Below are 25,334 nucleotides of genomic sequence, written 5' to 3'. Positions count from 1 at the left end.
GGCCTTGTAAAATGAGTGTGGGAGTGTTCCTTGCTCAGAAATTTTTGGAAGAGTTTCAGAAGGATAGTTGTTACCTCTTCTCTAGATTTCTGATAGAATTTGCCTGTGAAGCTGTCTGGTCCTGGACTTTTGTTTGTTGGGTGTTTTTTAATCATAGTTTCAATTTCAGTGCTTGTGATTGGTCTGTTTATAGTTTCTATTTCTTCCTGTTTCAGTCTTGGAAGGTTGTACCTTTCTAAGAATTTGTCCATTTTTTCTAGGTTGTCCATCTTATTGGCATATAGTTGCTTGTAGTAGTCTCTTATGATCTCCACTGGTGGGCGGAGCTGGATCTTGTCCCCCTGGTGGGCAGGGCCTTGTCTGGGGGTGTGTTTAGCTGGCTGCTGTGTGCTCAGGAAGACTTTAAATAGCCTGCTGCTGATGGGTGGGGCTGTGTTCCTGGCCTTTTGGTTGTTCTGCCTGAGGTGTCCCAGAACTGGAACCTATGGGCTGTTGGGAGGGTCCAGGTCTTGGTGAGAAAACGGCAGCCTCCTGGAGGGCTCACGCCAATGAGTACTCACCAGAACTGCCACCACCAGTGTCTTTGTGCCCACAGTGAGCCACATCCATCCCCCACCTCTGCAGGAGACCCTCCAATACCTGCAGGTAGGTCTGTCCCAGGTTCTTATGAAGCCATTGCATTTTTTCCCTGGGTCCTAATGAACACGAGGTGTTGTGTGTGGCTTCCTAGAGGAGAGTTTCTTTTCCCCCCAGTCCTGTGGAATTCCTGCAAACCCCATTGGCCTTCAAAGCCAGATTCTCTGGGGGGCTCCTCTTCCCATTGTCAGACTCCCAGGGTGGCAAGCCTGGCGTGGGGCTCTGAACTTTCACTCCTGTGGGAGAACTTCTGTGGTATAATTATTTTCCAGTTTGTGGCTTGCCCACCTGGCTGTATGGGATTTGATTTTGTCATGACTGCACCCCTCCTACCATCTCATTGTGGTTTCTTCTTTGTCTTTGGATGTAGGATAACTTTTCTGGTAGGTTCCAGCATTTTTTTGTCGATGGTTGTTCAGCAGTTAGTTATGATTTTGGTGTTTTTGTAAGAAGTGAGCTCACGTCCTTCTATTTCGCCATCTTGTCTCCACCTCCTCTGTTTTTTGAATTTAGCTAAAAGCCTGTGTGAATCCCATCAAATAATATGGTAGTCTCTGGCACTCTGTTCCAAGCAGATTGGAAGTTTTTTCTTAAGTATGCTCACTGAGTTAGTTAATATATGAGAAGGGAACAGAGATTAGCTATGTGGGAACACAGTGAGAGACACTGGTAGGAGATGAGAGATACTATGTGGCCAGAAGCATCTGTCAAGGCTTTGTGAGTAGGTGAAACTGGCTTTGGTTGTTTCAAAGCATAATGAGGAAATAAGTGATTCAAGACCTTCCTTGTTAACAGTTTAATGATGTCTGGATAAATGAAAATGACAGCTTTATTCATCCAATCAGCAATTACTGACTTGAGTGCCTACTATGAGAAAGGCAGTATTCCAGATGCTAAGGAAAGACCAATGAAAGAGGCAGATGCCTTCCCTACTCTCTTAGATTTTGCTTTCCACAAGGAGTAGACGTACAATCAATGGATCAATCAGCAAACAATCAAAAAGAAAAAGAATCTCAAAATAGAATACTTAAGTATATTCTGTAATAGAAAGTGGCTGGATAAATACCTAAGATTTGGTATCAGGGAAGGTCTCTCATGTAGGTCTGGATGTGAAAGATAATTATAAGCTAATCTTGGAAAGACTTAGAGGAAAAGTAAAGTATTCTAGGTAGAGGAAACAGGAAGTTCAAAAATCTGGAGGTGGGAACCTGAGGCTGGAGTCATGTAAGGTAAATCAAATCCCATCATTCCTTCTCTTCAAGCCCTCCAAAGGTTTTGCAGCTCCCCTAGAATAAAAGTGAGAATACTTAGTCTACACAAAGCTAAGAATCCAAGGACCAAAGGCTCTATAAAAGCTGGTCTGTTCTACAACTTTCCCGCCTAGTTAACCACATTCCAGCCTCAGGTTCCCATATCAGACTGAAAATCCTTGAGGGCAGGGGTATGTGTCCTAGCATAGATTCTGGCATGATTCTGGGTACTACAAGTGAAACTGGGTCTAGGTGTAAAGGTGGATGGGGACACTCTTGCTAGAATCTATCAGAGGCAGAGATGCTCCCTCTGGGTCAGGCAGAGACCCCCATCCCTGTCACATCATACAGTGACCATGAAAGGTGGGGACAACCCTGAGAAAGAAGAGAGCATCTCACTGTGGGCTTACAAGTGGAGGCAGCTAAAGCTGATTTAATCAGGCAGGGAGAAGAGGAGGTTCTGGACAGTTGCAAGGAAGGGGGTTTGTATCTTGACCATTTTCTGGAGGTGGGACTACATGTCCCTTATAGAGAAATCTACTTTACAACAGTCTTGTTTTGAGAATAAGCCACAAGCAACATCCCTAAAGCTATAAGCTACACGTTTCCCTACAGTCTTATTCTGTCTTTCCTGTGTAGAGTGGAGAGTATCTCTAAAATACTTTAGCCAATTCATGCTATCTTGAATACTCCAAATTTCACAAATGGGAGCTCATTTCCAGTTTCATTATGCTAATTAACTTGGCACTGCTTTCATCAGGCAACTCTCTTCTAACAATCATTATGCTAATTGAAATATGGATAGTTTAAAATACTTGTACAAACCTCTGGCCTTTCTCATTAAATGAGAACTGACCTCCTGTGGGGTGTGAAATTCTGATTAGGGTCACTGAGTGCCCCTGAAAAGTAGTTTAACCCATCACGCATACATTTAATATCATAATGTCTATTTATATCTATACTAAAGGTATTTTAAATTAAATTACAGGGGGAGTCAAGATGGTGGAGGAGTAAGAGGACGTAAAGTTCAACTCTCCCCACAAATGCATTAAGAATACATCTACAGGGCTTCCCTGGTGGTGCAGTGGTTGAGAGACCACCTGCCGATGCAGGGGATGCGGGTTCGTGCCCCGGTCTGGGAAGATCCCACATGCCGCGGAGCGGCTGGGCCCGTGAGCCATGGCCGCTGAGCCTGCGCGTCTGGAGCCTGTGCTCTGCAATGGGAGAGGCCACAACAGTGAGAGGCCCGCGTACCGCAAAAAAAAAAAAAAAAAAAAAACAACTACAAATGGAACAGTTCTCACAGAGCACCTGCTGAACACTAGCAGAGGACCTCAGACAACTAAGAGGACCAGAAAGATCCCCACATAACAGAGTAGGATAAAAGAAAGAAGAAGGGAAAAGGAAGAGGAGAAGTGGGACAGGACCTGCACCCCTTGGGGGGAGCTGAAGGACAGGAGAATTTCCCATGTCCAGGGAAGCCCCCTTACTGGTGGGGAGATCAGCTGGGACAGAGGGGAGTTTTGGGGGCTTGAAAGAGAGTGCAGCAACTGGCCTGAGGCAGGCTGGACAGAGTGAGACCTACACAGATGATCCATGCCACAGCCCTGCACGCCCAAGCCTGAGAGGTGTGTCCACTGGTGTATACAGGGGCAGGGTGCTAGAATGTTGGATTTGGAGAGCAGACCTGTGGAAAGGACTGCTGTTGGCTGTGAGAAGACAGTCTGAGGGGATGGGAATGAGGAGCTCCACAATGGAGAACGCTCATGAAGCAAGCCCAGATCGCCATAGAGGCGAAGTGCCGTTGTTGAGTGATGTGCAAAGGGCAGGCCACCTATGCAGCCTCTCTCCCCATGCACCAGCACCTGCCTCCCCAGGCACTAGGAAGGGCTCCCGCTAGGGCAGGCTCTCACGCCCCTGGCTGCCGCCTACTCCACCCCCTCCTGCCAGGGTAGGCTTGTGTGCTCCGGGGCAGCTTCAGGAGCAGATGCCTGTGGGTGGCTGACACACAGAGGTGGGGCTGAAACCATAGCTGAGCCCCAGGGGCCGTGAGAGATGGGAGAAGAGCTGAAATCTCTCCTCACAGCTGCACAAACTGTGGATTTACACCCTGCGACTGGCTTTGTAAACTCAGAACCTGCAGAACATCTGAGCTGACAATGAGTGCTCCCACAGCCAAGATGGGTCAAGCTTTAGCAGCTGTGGACTTTGTGGGCAGGTACATGTGGGGGTTGGGCAAGGCCAGAGTCTGAGATGCTTCCATAGTGCCCATAGCCTGTCCAGATCCATGATTACTGCAATCTTGGGACCTGACTTCAGTGGATCTGTGCTGGTGGCTTGGTGAAAACAATGCCTGAGAGACACCAGGGCCAACTGCTGGCATACCTATGGTTAAGGTGGGACTGACAGCAGTGCCAATAACAGTGTAATCTGAGTGCTCCCACAACAGGTGAAAGGTGACAAAACAGAGCACACCTGCAGGTGAACAGTTCCAGAGGAGGAATACTCGGTGGCTTCACTCTCAGTGGGAATGCTCCAAACCTGTCTACATCACACCACAGATCAGAAACACAGCTAAGAAACAGATCTGGGGGCCTCTATTCCAACAACAAGGGAGCAGACGCTGATCCAAACAGAGCGGTGACAACCACAGAGCAAAGGGGAGTCCCCACTAAATATGCAGGGCTGGCTCTGGTCACCACAATACCAGTCACACCTCCTGTATCAAGGGGATAACTACCAGCATACACTGAGAAAAGAGGTGTCAGACATCTATAATAAAAACAGCTCTCACATCAAAACATATTAAACCAATGCAGGCTACGCAGGGACATTCCCACATAAAAACAGCCCTCCAAGACAGTCTGAGCATCTGGTATCTGGAGGAAGAACCCCCAGAGCATTTAGCCTTGACACCCAGTGGGGCGTGAGTGCAGGAGTTCTGCAAGGCTGGGGGAAACAGAAACTCCACTCCTGGAAGGCATACAAGATCTCACATGCACTGGGGCCCAGTCCAAACAGTACCTCCATAGGAACCTGGGATAGACCTACCTAGGGGTCTTGGAGGGTCTTCTGGGGAGGCCAGGTCAGCTGTAGCTCACTGTGGGAGCACCAGTAGCAGAGGTCCCAGGTAATACTGATCAGCATGAGCTCTCTGGGAAGTCCCCATTATGCCACAAAGACCTGGCTTCACCCAATAGCCTGCAGGCTCCAGTGCTGTAAATCCTCAGGCCAAACAACCAACAAGATAGGAATACAGCCCCACCCATCAGAAGACAGGCTGACTAAAGACGTACTGAGCTCACAGCCACCTCAAAACACAGCCCTTGACACGGCTCTGCCCACCAGAGGGACAAGTGCCAGCTCTACCCACCTGAGGGCAGGCACCAGTCCCCTCCCACCAGGATGGCTACATAAGCCCCTGGACCAGCCTCACCCACCAGGGGGCAGACACCAGAAGCAAGAGTAACTATGATCCTGCAGCCTGTGGGAAGGAGACCACATACACAAACAGACAAATGAGATGACACAGAAATATGTTGCAAACAAAGGAACAAGAGAAGAACCCACAAGAACAACTAAATGAAGAGGAGATAGGCAATCTCCCTGAAAAAAGTATTCAGAGTAATGATAGTAAATGATCCAAAACCTCAGAAGAAGAATGGAGGTATAGACCAAGAAGATGCAAAAAATTTTCAACAGAGATAGAAGATTTAAAGAACAAAGAAAAAAACAAACAGATGAACAACATAATAACTGAAATGAAAAATATACTGGAAGGAATTAATAGCAGAATAACTGAGGCAGAAGAACAGATAAGTGAACTGGAAGACAGAGTGGTGGAAATCAATGCCACAGAACAGAATAAAGAAAAAAAAAAGGGGGACTTCCCTCATGGTGTAGTGGTTAAGAATCCACCTGCCAATGCAGGGAACATGGGTTCGAGCCCTGGTCTGGGAAGATCCCACATGCCACAGAGCAACTAAGCCCGTGCACCACAACTACTGAGCCTGTGCTCTAGAGCCTGTGAGCCACAACTACTGAGCCTGCATGCCTAGAGCCCGTGCTCTGCAACAAGAGAAGCCATGACAATGAGAAGCCCGTGCACTGCAACGAACAGTAGCCCCCACTCTCTGCAACTAGAGAAAGGTCGCACAGAGCAACAAAGACCCAATGCAGCCAAAAATAAATAAATAGATAAATAAATAAATGTATTTATTTATTTATTTAAAAGACGAGAAAAGAATGAAAAGCAATGATGAAAGTTTCAGAGACCTCTGGGACAATGTTAAATGCACCAACATTCACAGAAGAAGAAAAAGGGAAAGGGCCTGAGAAAATATTTGAAGATACAATAGCCGAAAATTTCCCCAACACAGGAAAGGAAACAGTCACCCAAGTCCAGGAAATGCAGGGTACAGGATCCTGATACAGGATAAACCCAAGGAGGAACACACCGAGACACATAGTAATCAAACTAACAAAAATTAAATACAAAGAAAAATTATTAAAAGCAACAAGGGAAAACAACAAATAACATAAAAAGGAATCCTCATAAGGCTATCAGCTGATTTTTTCATCAGAAACTCTGCAGGCCAAAAGGGAGTGGCATTATATATTTACAATTATGAAAGGGAAATACCTACAACCAAGAATATTCTACCCAGCAAGGCTCTTGTTCAGAATCAATGGAGAAATCCAAAGCATTACAGACAAGCAAAAGCTAAAAGAATACACAGAAATCTGTTGCATTCCTATACATTAACAATAAAAGATCAGAAAGAGAAATTAAGGAAACAATTCCATTTACCATCACACCCTAAAGAATAAAATACCTAGGAATAAACTTAACTAAGGAGGCAAAAGACCTGTACTCAATAAACTATAAGATGCTGATGAAAGAAATCAAAGATGACACAAACAGATGGAAAGATATACCATGTTCTTGGACTGGAAGAATCAGTATTGTCAAAATGACTATACTACCCAAGGCAATATAGAGATTCAATGAAATCCTTATCAAACCATCAATGGCATTTTTTACAGAAGTAGAACAAAAAAATCTTAAAATTTGTATGAGACACAAAAGACTTTGAATAGCCAAAGCAATCTTGAGAAAGAAAAATGGAGCTGGAGGAATCAGCCTCCCTGGCTTCAGACTGTGCTATCAATACAAAGCTACAAGTCATCAAAACAGTATGGTACTGGCACAAAAAGAGAAATATAGAAACCCAGGCAGCTATGGTCAGTCTACAACAAAGGAAGCAAGACTATACAATGGAGAAAAGACAGTCTCTTCAGTAACTGGTGCTGGGGAAACTGGACAGCTATATGTAAAAGAATAAAATAGAATATTCTTTAACACCATATACAAAAATAAATTCAAAATTGATTAAAGACCCAAATATAAGACTGTATACTATAAAACTCTTAGAGGAAAACATAGGAAGAACACTCTCTGACATAAATTGCAGCAATATCTTTTCTGATCTGTCTCCTAGAGTAATGGAAATAAAAACAAATATAAGCAAATGGGACCCAATTAAACTCAAAAGCTTTTGCACAGCAAAGGAAACCATAAACAAAATGAAAAGACAATCCACACAATGGGAGAAAATATTTGCAAATGATGCAACTGACAAGGAATTTATCTACAAAATATATAAACAGCTCATGGAACTCAATATAAAAAAAAACCCAATCGAAAAATGTGCAGAAGACCTAAATACATGTTTCTTCAAAGAAGAAAAGATGCTCAACATCACTAATTATTAGCAAATCAAAACTACAATGAGATATGACCTCACACCAGTCAGAATGGCCATCATCAAAAGTCTACTAACAATAAATGCTGGAGAGGATGTGGAGAAAAAGGGAACCCTCCTACACTGTTGGTGGGAATGTAAATTGCTAAAGCCACTATGGAAAGCAATATGGAGGTTCCTTAAAAAACCAATAGTGCTACCATATGATCCAGCAATCCCAGTCCTGAGCATATATCTGGAGAAAATAATGGTTCAAAATGATACATGCACCCCCAGTGTTCATTGCAGCACTATTTCCAATAGCCAAGATGTGGAAGCAACCTAAATGTCCATAAACAGATGAATGATTAAAGAAGATGATGTACATATATACAACAGAATATTACTCAGCCATTAAAGAGATGAAATAATACCAGTTGCAGCAACATGGATGGACCTGGAGATTATCATACTAAGTGAAGTAAGACAGAGAAAGACAAATATCATATGATATGGCTTATATGTGGAATCTAAAAAAATGATACAAATGAACTTATTTACAAAACAGAAACAGACTCACAGACTTAGAAAACAAACCTATGGTTACCAAAGGGGAAAAGTGGGGGGGGGCAGGGCTAAATTGGGGGTTTGGGATTGACATATACACACTATTATATTCAAAATAGGTAACAAACAAGGACCTACTGTATAGCACAGGGAACTCTGCTCAATATTCTGTAATAACCTAAATAGAAAAGAATTTGAAAAAAGAATAGATACATGTATATGTATAAGTGAATCATTTTGCTGTACACCTGAAACTAACACAACATTTTTAATCAACTAAACTCCAATATAAAATAAAAATTAAAAAACTTACAAATAAAAAACAAAAATGCCTTATTCACTACAGATATTTCCTGAAAGTTGTGTAATAGTAATAATGATAATAGTAGTAGTAGTAATGATAATAATAATAGTAATAATAATACCTTGTATTTGTAAGGTTAAGTCATGTTCTAGCATATTTAATTTGGAGGACTGACTTTAGAAGTTAAAGCACATACTGAAGACTCCATTACCATTATTAATCTTTCAACAACAAACAAATCTCTAAATATGTATTGAGATGAAAGAAAACTGATGATCAAGAAATGGAACAGCACTCTGCAAACAGGAAGGGTCTTTTGGGAATTTTCTATTCAGCAGGGCTTTGACTGTTACCTATAAAGTAAAATAGTTAGCATGACAAGACATCTGTATATAGATTGAACTTTTGTTAATTCCTTTGGTTTCAATCAAAACCTTTCAAATTTTATCTCCATAATTACTCAACACAAAGCTAACTGAACTTTGCTCTCTCAGTGATTTAAGGATTTTTCAGTAGTAATTCTGACTCCCTGATTTTTGCTTTGCCACTTAATTCCTCCATAAGACCGTACTCCATGTTGTTTTATATATAACAATACTCTTTTTCATAAACTGTTTTACTGGGTGAGTTTGAAGCACCCTCGCCAGGGGAGTGTTACTGTCTTCATTTAAGAATGACGTCAAGTGTGAATATTGGAGGTTTTCAAAAAATATGTGTGGTAGAATTTTTTTTGGTAACAATGTCTATGGTGCCCCTCTCTGTATCCAAGCCTTTTGGTAGTGAATTCCTACATTAACTCTGGGCTTGGTCACATGACTTGGCGTTTGACCTATGGGACAATAGCAAATGAGTCATAAACAGAATTCAAAAAATGCTGGTCATTTGGGCATCGTCTCTTGCTGTTCTCTGAATTCTGAGACTTCCATGGGAATAAGCCTGCTAGAGGGTCAGCAATACATGGCTCATTGGTGTCCATCACTCAACCATCAGACAACTAACACCCAGAAGCAGAACTGTGAAGATGCCCAGGAGCTATGCCCAGATAGCTCAAGCAAGTCCAGTCAATACCAGAAGAACCATTCACCTGAGGTCAGCCCAAATTCTAACCCACAGAATAATGAACTAAATATATGTTTGTCACTAAGTTAGGGATGGTCTGTACTGCAGCAAAAGATAGCAGATGCCACATAAGAGAATAATGTCCAGATGGCTGACCTGGAGGGAAAGAGTTTAGTATGGCTTGAACTTACTTAGACTGTTGGTAAGAATATGCGGATGCATGCTCGTTGGATGTGTCCACTGCTATCTGCTGCTGCTGACCACTTGTGTCCTGGGATGAAGGTGCCACTGTCTGGGGAGAGGTATCAGCAACAACACCCTATGGAGGCAATAAGAACACAAAAGTCTTATTGGCTTTAGCAAAAGGGCTTCTTGCAGATGGACTGTAGGGCATACCCATCTTCCATATGGCTTGAGTAGAGCTGCACTCAGCTATATAAAGCCACAGCAAGAACCCAAAGAAAAACCACAGAGCACATTTGGATAAGGGCTGAGGAATCTACCTCAATGTGTCACCAAGAAGCCTTGCCATCAGAAGACCCTGTAGCAGTCAAATGATGAGGAAAGCATTTTGCCCATAGTTAGAACTTTTAAATCATGGTTGCATACAGCCACACTAAATAATGATTCCTTAATCAAAAAATTCACGCAGAATTCCTATAAAAACGTGTATATTTGAGCATTTTCCTGGGAATAAAGTAGTCTACCCTGTCTCTATGATCTGGCAAAACAATGGACTTTGACCTTCATAAAAATCTACATCCAAGTTTGGAATTCTTTTAAAGGACACTGTTAAGCAGGGTCTCCCTTAAGCAATTTGATTTGTTTTATTTATTTATTTTCATTTTCCTTGATGTGAACTGGAATTCATTTAGAAGTTTCAGAAAAAGAAAGAAAGAAACAAGCATCCTTAATTTTGATTCGCTTCTCCCCTTACCATTTGAATGGCTTTTGCCAACAAGAATGGATTTCTTGAGTTGGTCATCATTCAGAATGTGTTTGGTTCCGAGAGAGGTTTGGTAGTTAGTAGTCCTAAGGAGGGAATCTATCTGAATACATTCTCCTGGTTTTACTTATATTATAGCCTTGGGCTTCTGCAGGGATATAGGTTTTTGGTCAACTCCCTATCCCTAACAAAAGCTCCCTGAAATTGTTCCTCAGAATCTGAAAATTCTCCCTTTATGAATTCAATCTTTTTTTTTTTCCTAATATACTATTTGATGTTATGCATTTTGATGAAACTCCCACCCACACTGATTTGTGTGGATACTGGTGAATTTTCAATGCGTGTTTTTACATAGAAAATGAATCAGTGCTTTCCTTTATAAGCACAAATTCAAGGCAGTATATCAGGCTATACTTATATAATTCTTAGTGAAATATTTCTTTTTAAATCCCAGATTTAACTATAATTAGACTGTTCCCACTAAGCAACACCGTCAAATGTGTCTCCTTATTTTATAGTCCTCAAATAGCTCAGATTCTGGAGATAAGCACACACATTTGGTCCAGAGATAGAGAAATGCGGATATGTGGCAGAGATTTATGCTTAAAGTCACCTACAATGTCTAGATTCATAATTTTCTTATGGCCTAGATGGGTTTTGATAGCTAAATATAGCAAAGAACATACATTTTAATCACATATTCTTGAAATTCTGAAAAGCCAATTAAAACTTCTTTAATACTGAAACATTCCTCGGGGACCATAGGTCTGGAACACATAAAAGATTTAAAAATTGGACCTCCTTGGTTTCCTAAGTGGCAGAACACTGTCCTCTTAAATGTCTGTGCTTCCCAAACCCTGGTACAAGCAAATATTTGTCACACACTAAAAACAAGCAAACAAACATTTCAAAAGATCTAATTTGGTCTGTAAAGATCTCACCCAATCTCTGTGGCTCCAGAGGTTGGAAGAGTCATGGTGGTCTCCCACAATGAGTGGTACCAACATGAGTTGGTTGGCCAACTCATGGAGTATCAATGGCGTGAACTCCAGAGGAGTCCCAACTGATGGAAGAAATGCACTGTGACCATAATGGCAAATGTGCATCAGGAGAAGGGGAAGTGGGGGCAAGAAACAATAATGGTTAGAACCGGAGAGAAGTATACACCTCTAAGTGTCTTACCACCATCCACATAGCCCTATGCCCCACTCCTTTCCTATGTATCTTGCTGGCTCTGTCCAGTAAAATAATGTGTAGAGGAAATGGATTCAGCCCAATGAAAAGAGAGAAGGAAGGGACAAAGCTTCTAGTAAGGAAAATACGACTTTATCTTTCACAGTATCCACAGGAATATGAGTGGTAGAAGTTTTTCTCTCTTGTCTGTAGGATGCCACAGTCCTGTCAAGGTTCATTGGCAAGAGCAGTGGTTCTTCATCTTTGGTACACATTAGAATCACCTAGCATCTTTTAAAAATCCTGGTATCCAGTCCACACCCTAGACCCCATCAGACTCTCTGGCAATAGGACCTAGGCATCACAATTTTTTAAAGTATTAAGTTTTAAAATAATTTTGATATGCAGAAAAGTTTGACAACCAGTTCTCTAATCCAGTCCCTCTCAACTTTTAATGTGCACCTTGATCCTTAAGGGATCGTGTTAAAATGCAAACTCTGATTCAGTAGATCTGGGTGAGGTCTGAAAATCTGCATTGCTAACAGGCTCTCAGGTGATACTGATAACGCTGGTCTAGGGACCACTACTGGAGAAACAAGGCATCAGAGAACTAGCTCATTCAAATAGCTGCACATGTTTGCCTTCCTCTTTCTGAGTGTTTGTGGCTAACATTTGATGAGGTAGTTATTTGATCTCTGATCTTTTCTCTAAACATAAAAATGGCACTCCTCTCAGACCGGGATACCGAATTTTGCTTATGTCATATGCAAAGCAAAACATAGGTATGTTCAAGTAAAGTACATACTTTCACAGAGTGAGTTTGCAACTTCAAATTTTCAAGTAGCACAAAAATCACAAATAAGGATTTTGGGGGTTATGGTGGACCCCAGTGCATGTGGCTGAGATTTATCTGCCCTAACCTTGTTCTGTAAGAAGAGACAGACTTACTTCAATGGAAACAGCTGTCGGAGGCACAGGCGTGTACTGGGGAATGTAGGTCCCTTGCATAGGAGCGGCGGCAGTCATATACTAGAGGGAATCAAAGAAAAATGCAGGTGAACTTGGGCGTGCAACCAGTGAGAAAAGTGATATCACATAAGACTGCTTTCGATGTGTGGCCCCCCACCAATGCATGATGAAACTTAAACTTTATTTTGACCAAAAATATTGCAGTTCCTATCAGCATAGAATAGTCATCGCTTACTGATTCCGTACCAACAGCAGCCCACCTCCCCGATGTCAGTAAAAGTTAATTCACCCCATCCCCTCATTTTGTCCTTTTGAATATTCTACATCAGCTCCCAAACGTTTCACTTTCACATCTAAAACACAAATGCCAGGAGGGCAGGGATGACGTCTGTTTTTTTCTCCATTTTATTGCTAGCACATAGTAGGCTCTCAACAGATTATTTGTTGAATGAATGAATCATTATATTGTGAATAATAATTTCTTTTCTAACTAACGTAAAAGAGAGGAATAATGTAAGAAATACTTATCTAGCAACAATCAGAATAGGTAAATGTTATCATTTTTGTCATTTGATCACTTTTTTATATATGAAGGAAATAGAGTGTTCCAGATAATGTTGAAGTTGCTTTTCTTCCTTCCCCCTATTCCATGTTCATTTCACTGTATTTCCTTTTCCACTCCTTTAATTCTCCAAATTTTCTTCATCCAGATGAACAATACAACAGTCCAATCATTCTTCACTACATTGTAGTAGTCAGTAAAATATGTGTTGGGGATAACATGTATTTTGGCAATGAAAAACGGAAGCCCCAGAAAAATTATATGCCCACCACCATAAGCATGACCCATATTCCTATTTGTAATACACATACCCCCTGAAAAGTCAAAGTTCTACTCTTTGAGAATGGAATCTTCTATGAAATCAACTGTATTTCTGAGTTTCTAAACTTGAACATCACAAAATTTCAGAACCAGAACCATCTAATGAAAACAAGGTTTCTCAATACACAAAGCTTTAGAGGAACACTTTTTATGGAAAACGACAAGCCCATGATTCTTTCTTCTTCTAAATTTGCTGAGTTCATGTATTAAGGCCATGCATAAATATGCAAAACCTAAATTACAATGTTGTGCATTGATCGGTACTTTCAGTATCCAAGAGGCATGATAATTCTGAATCGAGAGAAATATCTGAATGGAGGTTGATTCATCAGATGTTGTTGTTTACTATTGAAGAGAAATACAGCAATAAAGCAACTCTGGGATAAGTGCTTCTCCATCCTAAACTAAGCACTGTCTTACTACATCTATTTGCTAAAAACAGAGACAGCCTTAGTGAAACAACACTAAATCAAACAAACCAAACCGCTGCCTGTAATCCATGTGTTACTGCTGATAACAACTGTGTGCAATTCCTATGTGTACAAAAAACAGCCTTGTAATGTGTACCAAGGGCAGTTGTTTGCAAGGATTGGGGATATTACTAATTAACTTCATAACTGAAAATTAGCAGAGGTTTCTGTGCCCCATCCTCTGTGTTCCCAGAGTGTTCATCACTCGTCTATTAAAATTGTCCAGACTCTCATCTCTCTAAAGGCATGGACCAAGTGTTACATGTCTCTGCATCTTCCAACACTCCACACAATGCCTGGTACCTAGTAAATAATTGTTCAATGGCTGAATAAAAGGACACAAGAAGAAAGCCTTCCATTTCCAATTACAAATCTTGTATGCCTCTTAGCTGTCAATAATTCTGAGTTCTCTATAGATATCAATTTCCCCACCCCTATGAAGTGTTTGTATAACCTTTAAACAAATACTTTAGCCTCCCTTGCTCATCATTACCCCGTGTCCTTAAGCAGACAATGATTATTCAGGTATCCAGCTGCTATCAATTTTTCAAATAAGTACAGAACTCTGGAGTCACATTTCAGCAAATATTATTTCATATCTAGTACCCATGGCAGGTGTCTGCTTTGCCAACAAAATTGCTCTAGAAAGTATATTGGAGATAACAGTTTCTTGGCCATTTCAGACAGGTCATATAGGTTTTAAACATCCCTTAATTTAGTATTCCCTACAATGTATTTTTTAAAAAATGTTAGCTCAACTGAGAAAAAAGCTTTCTGTGTTCCAGAGCAATGCTGCACAATGTATCCTCTTTGCTATAGAGATAGAATTTTAAAACTCTGAGAAATCAGGTTTTACAGAAGCCTATTTAAAGGAGATCTAAAATCAGTGTTTCTAAAACTGTTTTTGGTAGCACCTACTGATTGTGCTTAAAACTAGTACTCTCAAGAATATACTTTGAAAAAGGTTTCTTTAATTGAATATCAAAAATCCTAGTAGATCTGTAGCAAGTGGGAATGTGTTTTCACCAACAGAGTTAATGCTCTTGTGGCTCACGTTCTCCCCTTTGGTCATGGTTTTTCAAGATGTATAATACACCAGTAAAAGGATGCTCCCTCACTGATCTGAGTATTTTCTATTCCTGAGTTAGTAATTCCAAACTTTGCAATTGTCATCAGTGAGTGTGCGTGTCCTTCCTCGACTTAAGACAATGTCACTGGACATGGCTCGACCCACCCCTGCTCCATGGTCTGCATCGCTAAGGAGACCTTTCTGTGAACTAGATTTAGGGACGTGGGCTGGGGCCACACGTAGCACCGTTCACGACTTCTCATGAGAATCCACCTCAGTTTTAGACCTCTCTTGTCAAACTAGAGTTCTCAAGCAGTGTAGTTAATGAAAAGCATTTTGTGTCATTCTTAGCTAAAGCTTCTTGAAATGACTCTGAGTTATTCAAAACCCCATCTGCGTTCTGTTCAGTAAAATCAGTACATCTTCATACCTTCTGTGGCATTCAATGAAGTTGTGAAAGTGGCCCAGACTGAACTGCTTATAGCATAAATTCAGAGTTATCTCTTCAGAACAATGCTGTGAGTTAGGCAGTATGGCTTACCCATTTTACAGACTGAGAAACTGAGATATACTGGAATAATTCCAGTTCTGTTGACACAAGATTCAGCCCACTTTTCAGTCTACTTCAGTACCCTTGAAATAAAATAACTAAGGTCCTAAGAGCTTTTATGATCATTACCATGCAAAATAATATCAACTTTTAAAAAAATAATAGACTTTAAAATTGGAGTTTCAATTAAATATAGGATAATAATACCTTGGTTTAAACATTTTATTGTCATTTAATTTCCATAGATTTAAAAATTTTCACTATATACTCAGAATACCTCATTTTCTTCTAGAAAGGCTATCCCTTGTGCTTAACTTATTTTATAATTTAATTTTATGCTACTCTTCAGAACTAATAGAGATTTTATAGTATAAATGAGATCAGCTCAGTTCAATGTGTTGTGTATGTGTATTTTTTAATTAAAAAAAAAAAGCCCTTCTGGCTGCTCTTCTTTTTTTTGGTGTCACAGAAAATCTAATAGAGCTGGAGAATGTTGTTTCAAAATTAGGGATAGGCTTATTTTAAACAAGTCAATGCTATGGAGTCTTATACCCCGTAAGGCTATTTATCTCTCGATAAACGTTTGCAATGAAACTTTTCTGTGGTAGACATATATTTTCTAGGGTAAAGCCTCAAGAAGTGACAGCCTTGTAAAATAACGCACAAGAACTTACAGGAAACGGCTACAGCTATGTGTAAGATCAACTCTCAGCTTTAGGTAATTGGTGACAAATAACTCTGAACTTTCTCTAAGCATACAGTATGATTTCCTTAAGAGCAAAGATAAACTCAGTGCCTAAGATTGCTTTCTTTTCATCCAGCTAATAAATGACAAAAACCTAAAGAAGGACCTGTGATATAAAAAAAATCTGCCCTTTGAGTTGATAAATTTCTGTGAATTACTTATTAAAACCAAAAGAAGAATGGATTTCTATCCTTTAAGCTAATTTATTTTACTGGTTTTTCTCAAAAGCTAGAAAATGTCTTCCATAATTCTTTCACGAGTACACATTATTTTGCATTGTGGGGGGATATAATGGCTGATGGGACCCATATTACAATAAGATGATGTAGATAAAATGGATAAATCCATATAATATTTCCCCGTTGGTGGCAGCTTAAAGTTGTGATATTCATGGATAAGTTTTCTTTTTTGGTAAACAATTCAATGATTTTTACATATTCTGAAAGCACTGGATTTTCACATAGAAGTATGTAGTTTTTAGATCTCAGTGCCTAAGATTGCTTTCTTTTCATCCAGCTAATAAATGACAAAAACCTAAAGAAGGACCTGTGATATAAAAAAAATCTGCCCTTTGAGTTGATAAATTTCTGTGAATTACTTATTAAAACCAAAAGAAGAATGGATTTCTATCCTTTAAGCTAATTTATTTTACTGGTTTTTCTCAAAAGCTAGAAAATGTCTTCCATAATTCTTTCACGAGTACACATTATTTTGCATTGTGGGGGGATATAATGGCTGATGGGACCCATATTACAATAAGATGATGTAGATAAAATGGATAAATCCATATAATATTTCCCCGTTGGTGGCAGCTTAAAGTTGTGATATTCATGGATAAGTTTTCTTTTTTGGTAAACAATTCAATGATTTTTACATATTCTGAAAGCACTGGATTTTCACATAGAAGTATGTAGGAGACGCAAATAGCCATTTTCAAACCCACGGAATAAATTCCAGACTCCATCACTTCTTCCAAGAAGTCTAGACACTGCATCACCAAGACAGTTACATGAAGAGAGAAAAAAAATGGTGAAGTTGGAGAGGAATTGTGTTTTTGTCTATTTAATTTAGAACAAACTGTTTCTGTTACTGTGGACTCATTGATTATTTCTGAAGAAACAGAAAGTGAAAACTCCAAATTTTTAGTTCCTGATTAACTTTCTCTTCCCCCACCAAAGCAAAACAAATAAAAAACGTTTCCTATATTTCCCTTGAGCAAACTTTTCCTTTTATTTATCTGTAGAGCAAAGGAGTGGCAAGGAAATCCCCACATTTCAATTCTTGGAATTTCGTAAAATAAAATAATTGATCAAACTTGTTCATTAGGAGTTATTGTTATACTACGTAGGTTTAAAATTGGTGCGTCTAGTCCTTGCTATAACATTCAAAAATCGGTTTAACAAATTTCAGCAAGAGTAGTTGTCCAGGTCCTATCAAACCCAGAAAGTCACTGAGAAGGATACAGGAAAGGAAGTTGAGCAGAGAAAGCAGAAATTGTGCTGGATGATGCTAATAGCATGCAGTGTGGATTACTATGAGTTCCGTCTAATACAAAGTTTCCTTTCATAAAGGAAGCTTGTGGGTATAGGGAACAACCTGAATTATGATTCATCAGTATCTGGTAAGCGGCTCAGGAGGAGGCCACAGAGTTACCTTAGGTAGAGGTATTCTGGGGTTTTGAGGATTATATTTCTTGGATTTGCAAAATTCTGTCATCTCAGAGCTAGGGAGAGGTTGGTGTACTTGGGGCGGCAAATTAGTATCATTTCACATGTTTACATTGGCTAAGTAGCAACAGCTGCCTGGAGTATAATTCTAAGAATGCCTTCTAAGTCTCCATGTCACTCAGTGGATGAGAGACCATCCATAGAGAAGAATAGAGCTGAAGAGGGTCTCGTTGAAAGGAAAGAGTGCCCCCACTAGGGCACTACGGCTGAACTTCTACTTGGACCTCTACTGCTCAGTTCTTCCTATATTCTTCCACTCCTGCCAATGAAATGCTGGAGAGTAAGTGGATACTCCCATAACAGTAATAGTGTAGGCTTTCATTATGTTTTATGTTAGTGCTAATTTATAGCCTATTTACTTTTTAAGGTACTAATGCAGAAATATCAAAGTAGACATCTATGAGTGATGAAATAATTATCCCTAAAGTGTAGGTAGATGTGAATATAGATAGCAGCATAGACTTCACCTACTAGAGTAAAAGCACCTGAAAAGGGAAGAAGACCAGTTAGTAGGCTTGACAGAAACGGGAGCCCAGAATTTTTAGGAGTATGTAGCCTATGTTATCTTATACAGCTCACCAGAATAGTGCTAAACATAGCTCAGAGAGGTGTGCATTAAACTGTTAAACAAAAAATACAGATTGTTGTCACTGTATTCGGGGTTGAGGCCTATTTGTTGCTGAGGAAAGAGAGGAACAGCAAAGAGAGGAACAAAGAAGAATCTTGGAGGTTGATCTTAGACTGGAAATCTACAAAACCTCACCCACTGCAATATAGGGAGAAGTTGTCATTCCCACGGGATCACAGTCTATGGAAGCCTTCAACTGTGCAGAAAAAGCAATTTTCAGGAATGTTTGGGAAAAAAACCAAAGCCCATTAAGTTTGAGCATGTGCACAGATCACGTGGTAGCAATCAAAATAAAAGATAATACTATGGAAATTTAGCTGATTAAGAATCTATGTCTAGGGCTTCCCTGGTGGTGCAGTGGTTAAGAATCTGCCTACCAATGCAAGGGACACAGGTTCGTGCCCTGGCCCAGGAAGATCCCACATGCCGTGGAGCAACTAAGCCCGTGTGCTGCAACTACTGAGCCTGAGCTCTAGAGCCCGCAAGCCACAACTACTGAGCCCGTGTGCCACAACTACTGAAGGCTGCATGCCTAGAGCCCGTGCTCTGCAGCAAGAGAAGCCACAACAATGAGAAGCCCGTGCACCGCAACAAAGAGTAGCCCCCACTCACCGCAACTAGAGAAAGCCTGCACACAGCAACGAAGACCCAACACAGCCAATAAATAAATAATAATAATTAAAAAAAGAAACTATGTCTTAAAATTTGAACTTGAAACAACTCCATATAGATATCATGAATTCCTTCCTACCCTCTCCTCAATTTTTCTGTGATGGGTAACATGAAATACAGAGAAAGATAAGAGAGATTCCATGAACCACAAAGACCACTCAGGAGATAAAAGTAAGTCAGATAAAACTAGGAATTAGAATGGAGGCAACTATGAAAGCATATTCACAGTGGAGTAGCAGGAATTAAAGACTCCTTGGGCTTAGTAGAGAAGGGAGGTAAGTAGAAAAGATAGTAAAAGAATATTATGAGTAAAATTATGTCAATACATTTGACAACTTAGATAAAATACACAAATTTGCTGAACAGCAAAATTTAGTAAAATGGGTGCAAAAAGAGATAAAAAATCTGCATAGGGCTTCCCTGGTGGCGCAGTGGTTGAGAGCTCGCCTGCCGATGCAAGGGACATGGGTTCATGCCCCGGTCCGGGAAGATCCCACATGCCGCAGAGTGGCTAGGCCCGTGAGCCGTGGCTGCTGAGCCCGTGCGTCCGGAGCCTGTGCTCTCATAGTCTATATTTACTAAAAAAAAATAAATTCAGAATCCAAAACCTTCCCAAAATAAAATCTTCAGCTTCAACTGGCTTCTCTGGTGAATTTTCCAAACATTTAAGGAGTAAATAATAGCAATCTTGTATACGTTCTTCCAGAGAGTACTAAAGAAGGAACACTTCTCAACTCATCTTATGAAGTAGCATATTCTTTATATCAAAATTTGAAAGGGACATTACGAGAAGAGAAAACTACAAAAACTACAGCCCAATGTCTTTCATGAGTATTTATAAAAGCTTCCTAAATAGTGTAGGAAATAAAATTTATCAACTCAGTGAGATATATATATATATATATATTTATATATAAATATATAATAATATATATAATATATATAATGTTCAAGTAGAATTTATTTCAGGATTGCAAGGTAGGTTTAATATTTGAAAGTCAATCAACATAATTCACCATAAAGAAAATTATATGATCATTGTAATGACTTAAAATAACTTTTATAAAATCTAACGTCTGCATATGAGGAAATGTCTTGGCACACTAGGAGTAGATGGAAACTAGGAATAGAAGTCGGTAAACAAAAAATTTACAGCTAACCTCACAGTTAATGGTGACACAGTGAATGCTTTCTATTTGAATTTTGGAATAAGATAAAGATGTTCAGTATCATCTCTTCTAACATTGTTTAGAGATTCTAGGCAGTGCACAAAGACAAGAAAAAGAAATGGAAGGCATAAAGAGAAAAGATCACCAGAAGTGAGAAATGAAGGAAACTGAGAGGTGACGGTGCTCTACTGTAAAATTCCAATAATTAGCAACATTCACTAAAACTGTATTGAGCCCCTAGTGTGTGCCAAATACTAAGTAAACATAAACTACAGTCTTAAAGCATGGGTTAGGCAATAGGACCTGATAGAGCCCAGAAAAAACAGATTTCATTACCAACCCACTGGATGTCCTGGATAGTTCCTTTCTCCTTTATTGTCTGACATATATAAAGCTATTTAATTTTATATATTATTCATTATTGCCAATTTTACATTTACCACAGTATCCAGGAACAGATTAAGTTGGTCTACTGTATTATTACTTTCTTGTTAGTCTTCCCTTGTATTTAAATTTCCTGTCTGTTAATACCATCCTTTTTGTTTCTTAACATTCTCTATTATTTTTGCTTATTATTATTGCAAAGCATTAAGAGTCTCTGTAAAGTAATGACCTCTTCAGATGAGAGAGGCTGTTGAGGTCAAATCAATGTTTACTTAAATCTGCCTCTAAATCTGCAAGCTTCAAGAAGAAAATATCACTTTAACAAATGACCTGACTGACCTATTACCTGGATAGCACTTTCAGAAACTTACATGAACACACAGGCCAACAACTAACACCCTCAGCCTCTCAAGGCTCGCTTGATCTTTCCCCTAGGAAACGGAGTTTTCTTCTCCATTTTGGAAATGAAAGAATGGAGGGATTTTGTCAAGAAGATAGACAAGTCCTCCATGTGCCTCAAAGCTTTGTTGTTTTCTATTTAAGTCTGTGACTAAAGCATTAAATTGGACTAGGTGAGGACACTTCAGACAAACTGAAAAAGCACTCATTCAGGCTGACATACACACAGTAAATTCCATTTCCACACAAAAGATTTCCTCTCAACCATCTCAGACCCACTCTTCATAAATTCTAGCCATTCCAGTGAACTAGAGTAGACAATGAAAGTCAACAAGAGGAAATGTTGAGGGTGCCCTTTAAATTGTCCTTTAAAACAAAGTTCAGTCTCTACAAGAGTCAACAAACATATCGTTTTTGTGTGTGTTTGGTTTTGAGTCAAGAGACTTTCAGGTGTGGAACCTGACCTACTCGACTAGATAGAATATTCACATTAGAGATTGATCTAAGATGGGTGGGGAACAAGTGAAGATAAGAAGGAAGTGAGGAGAAGCAGGGAAGATGGGGTAATGTCCTAAATAAGGAGGAAAAAATAATATAAAGCAACAACAAGTTGAAAACTGCAAAAGTAGAGCATAAAGCTATTTGAGAAAAGTAATTCTAGGAACTGTACATATTTAGGGGGAAAAAACCCAGATTGGAACAATATTACCCTATCCATGTGAGCATATATAACTTTGGCAACACAAAAGCATAATAGAGGAGTTTCTGCTGAGCTACAGATATTATCATTCTTGCCTCCAAGGATGTGTTCAAAGTAAAGAGTTAAGGGCAAGGGATAGGAGGACCAGCAGGAAAGAGACCTTCTGGTACCAGAGTCCAGATTCCACTTTTTGCCACAAAAATTGAAGAAAAACTTGTTTGATAACAGCTGTCAAACAATGGATAGACAAAGGACATCATCTTGGGGTAAATTTCAACCCACTCCCATTGAGGTCTTAAGAATCACCGTGAACTGCACCATCTCACATATGTTCAGTTTTACCCCAGTCCACCTGCTCGCAGTTTACTTGAGTTGTTTAGCATGATGATTAAGAAAAATCTCAATTTGTCGCTATAAATCTCTTAGTGCGTTGTAAAATGGAGTCAAATATTCATACTCGAAAGCTTTTTTTTTGAGACATATTAGTCAAATAATGCATACAAGGCTCTTAGCATAGAGCTGGGTATATACTAACAACCTAATAGGAACAGTCATTGCTATTGGTTTTATTGATTGATTGATTGATTGATTGATTGATTGCGGTACGCGGGCCTCTCACTGTTGTGGCCTCTCCTGTTGCGGAGCACAGGCTCCGGACGCGCAGGCTCAGCGGCCGTGGCTCACGGGCCCAGCCGCTCCGCGGCATGTGGGATCTTCCCGGACCGGGGCACGAACCCACGTCCCCTGCACCGGCAGGCGGACTCTCAACCACTGCGCCACCAGGGAAGCCCCTGGTTTTATTTTTATTGATTTGATTATTATGACAAGATGGAAATGTCATTATCTTCATAGTTTGGCAGTATCAGAAATCAGCTTAGGCAGGAAATGTTCATTTCTTTCTCTTGGAAATTACATTGATAAGACACTTGGTATCAACAGAGTCTCCTAAGGCATGGGTGACAGACACTTAACGTACATGAAGAGATAGTTGTAAATGGAGGGAACTTGTGTTTCTGAGAAAGAGGGAGAGGGAGGACGCCCGGAGGAGCTAGAGGAAAGTGGGAGGAGAGAGGTGGCCAGGAGCACGTGGAGGGGAAGGGCTGGCGGAATCCCATGGTGGGGCAGGGGGTCGCTGAAGGGCATTTTAAGCACAGGGATGAATCTTTATATTCAGTCTGAAATTGCTTACATGTCCATTACATGTCCATTACTGAACATGACTCAAGCCTTCCCTAATGTTATTCTGAGTAGGATTTTGGGGGGAAAACTGGAAAGAGGGTGAATTTTACATCTGAATCAGTGTGGAGTAGACAGAGCAGACACAGGTGACTATATGGTCTCAAAAACGTAAATACATAATTCAGAAAGCCTTGGACTTCTAAAGGGCATGGAATTGGGGGTTCCAGACAATCTTATCTGGTTTCATAGTATGTCAGGATCCAGTGACATCTGGGTTACATTCTTAAACAGAGAAAATAGACTTGGATACAGTTGACTCAAAAAGACTGAAAAGTTGCCCCAAATCTTAGTATTTTCTGTCTACTGGAGAAATAAATAAAGGGTTGGATCATTGAGAGAAGCATCTAAGAAGCAGTTCCAAAAAGAAAGAAAAGCAACGGTTATTAAAAAATATGAACAGGAAGACCAGAAGTGCACGTTTTAGGGTGGTGGTATAGAAGAAGTTAGGCAGTAAAGGTCAAACAGAAAAATCAGTATAGATACAGACTATTCTTAATTTCATTTCCGTATCTTCCTTGGCCTGGTCCTACCATCTGACCTTGATTTCTATATCCCAGGAGACGTTAGCTTCTGTTTAGGGCCTGGGAACACTCCTTCACAAACTCACAGGCTACTATGGACACTGTTTTCCTAGAATGTTAACTATAGATTTTTCTGGAGTTTAGGTCCTGTTTTTCTTTCTCATGACCAAGGCACTGTGTTTCCCACATATCATTAAAAAATATTTATGAAAGCCAACTATGTTTAAGATGTTATGAGTCTTATTTCTCCAAAGAAGACATACAGATTAGGCACATGAAAAGATGCTCAACATTGCTAATTGTTAGGGAAATGAAAATCAAAACTACAGTGAGGTACCACCTCACACCAGTCAGAATGGCCATCATTAAAAAGTGTACAAATAAGAAATGCTGGAGAGGGTGTGGAGAAAAGGGAACCCTCCTACACTGTTGGTGGGAATGTAAGTTGGTGCAGCCACTGTGGAAAACAGTGAGGAGGTTCCTCAGAAAACTAAAAATAGAATTACCATATGATCCAACAATCCCACTCCTGGGCATATATCTGCACAAAACTATAATTCAAAAAGATACATGCACACATATGTTCGTAGCAGCACTATTTACAATAGCCATGACATGGAAACAACCTAATGTCCATCAACAGATGAATGGATAAAGAAGATGTGGTATGTATATACAATGGAAAAAAGGAAATAATGCCATTTGCAGTAACATGGATACAACTAGAGATTAGCATACAAAGTGAAGTCAGAAAGAGAAAGATAAATACCATATGATGTCACTTCTATGTGGAATCTAAAATATGACACAAGTGAACCTATCTATGAAACAGACACACAGACATAGAGAACAGACTTGTGGTTGCCAAGGGCGGGGGTGGGGGGCGTTGGGGGAGGAATGGAGTGGTAGGTTGGCGTTAGCAGAGCCCTACTGTATGGCACAGAGAACTATCAATATGTTCAATATCCTATGATAAACTGTAATGGGAAAGAATATTAAAAAAAAAGGCATGGGGCTTCCCTGGTGGCACAATGGTTGGGAGTCCGCCTGCCCATGCAGGGCCAGGGGTATGCGGGTTTGGGCCCTGGTCCGGGGGCATCCCGCATGCCACGGAGTGGCTGGGCCCGTGAGGCACAACTGCTGAGCCCACGCACCTGGAGCCCGTACTCCAGGGCAGGACAGGCCACTGCGATGAGAAGCCCGTGCACCACAACCGAGAGTGGCCCCCGCTCACCACAACTAGAGGGGACCTGTGTGCAGCAGCAAAGATCCAACACAGCCAAAAATAAATAAATAAATACATTTATTTTTTAAAAAAAGGGAATGTAATAAAAAGGTGTTATGAGGGCTTCCCTGGTGGCACAGTGGTTGAGAGTCTGCCTGCTGATGCAGGGGATGTGGGTTCATGCCCCGGTCCGGGAGGATCCCACGTGCCGCAGAGCGGCTGGGCCCATGAGCCATGGCTACTGAGCCTGCGCGTCCGGAGCCTGTGGTCCGCAACGGGAGAGGCCACAACAGTGAGAGGCCCAC

General features: G+C 40.4%; 1 protein-coding gene across 4 annotated transcripts in view; it reads right to left on the bottom strand.

Moving 5' to 3' along the window:
- Positions 1-9,747: 9,747 nt before the first annotated feature.
- Positions 9,748-25,334, bottom strand: part of RBMS3 (RNA binding motif single stranded interacting protein 3) — a 699,814-nt gene continuing 684,227 nt past the window's right edge. For all 4 annotated transcript variants that reach the window (XM_024743510.1, XM_024743508.1, XM_024743509.1 and 1 more), the window contains 2 exons: positions 12,628-12,708; positions 9,748-9,879 (listed from right to left, as the gene is read on the bottom strand). In XM_024743510.1, the coding sequence (XP_024599278.1) occupies positions 9,748-9,879; positions 12,628-12,708 (213 nt within the window). The remainder of the gene's footprint in view (positions 9,880-12,627; positions 12,709-25,334) is intronic.

The sequence above is a fragment of the Neophocaena asiaeorientalis genome, unplaced genomic scaffold (assembly GCF_003031525.2).
Source record: "Neophocaena asiaeorientalis asiaeorientalis breed wild unplaced genomic scaffold, Neophocaena_asiaeorientalis_V1.1 scaffold332, whole genome shotgun sequence".
NCBI classification, from domain to species: Eukaryota; Metazoa; Chordata; class Mammalia; order Artiodactyla; family Phocoenidae; genus Neophocaena; species Neophocaena asiaeorientalis.
The sequence above is the reverse complement of the archived record's forward strand: the minus strand, read 5'-3'. Positions and strand labels throughout refer to the sequence as shown.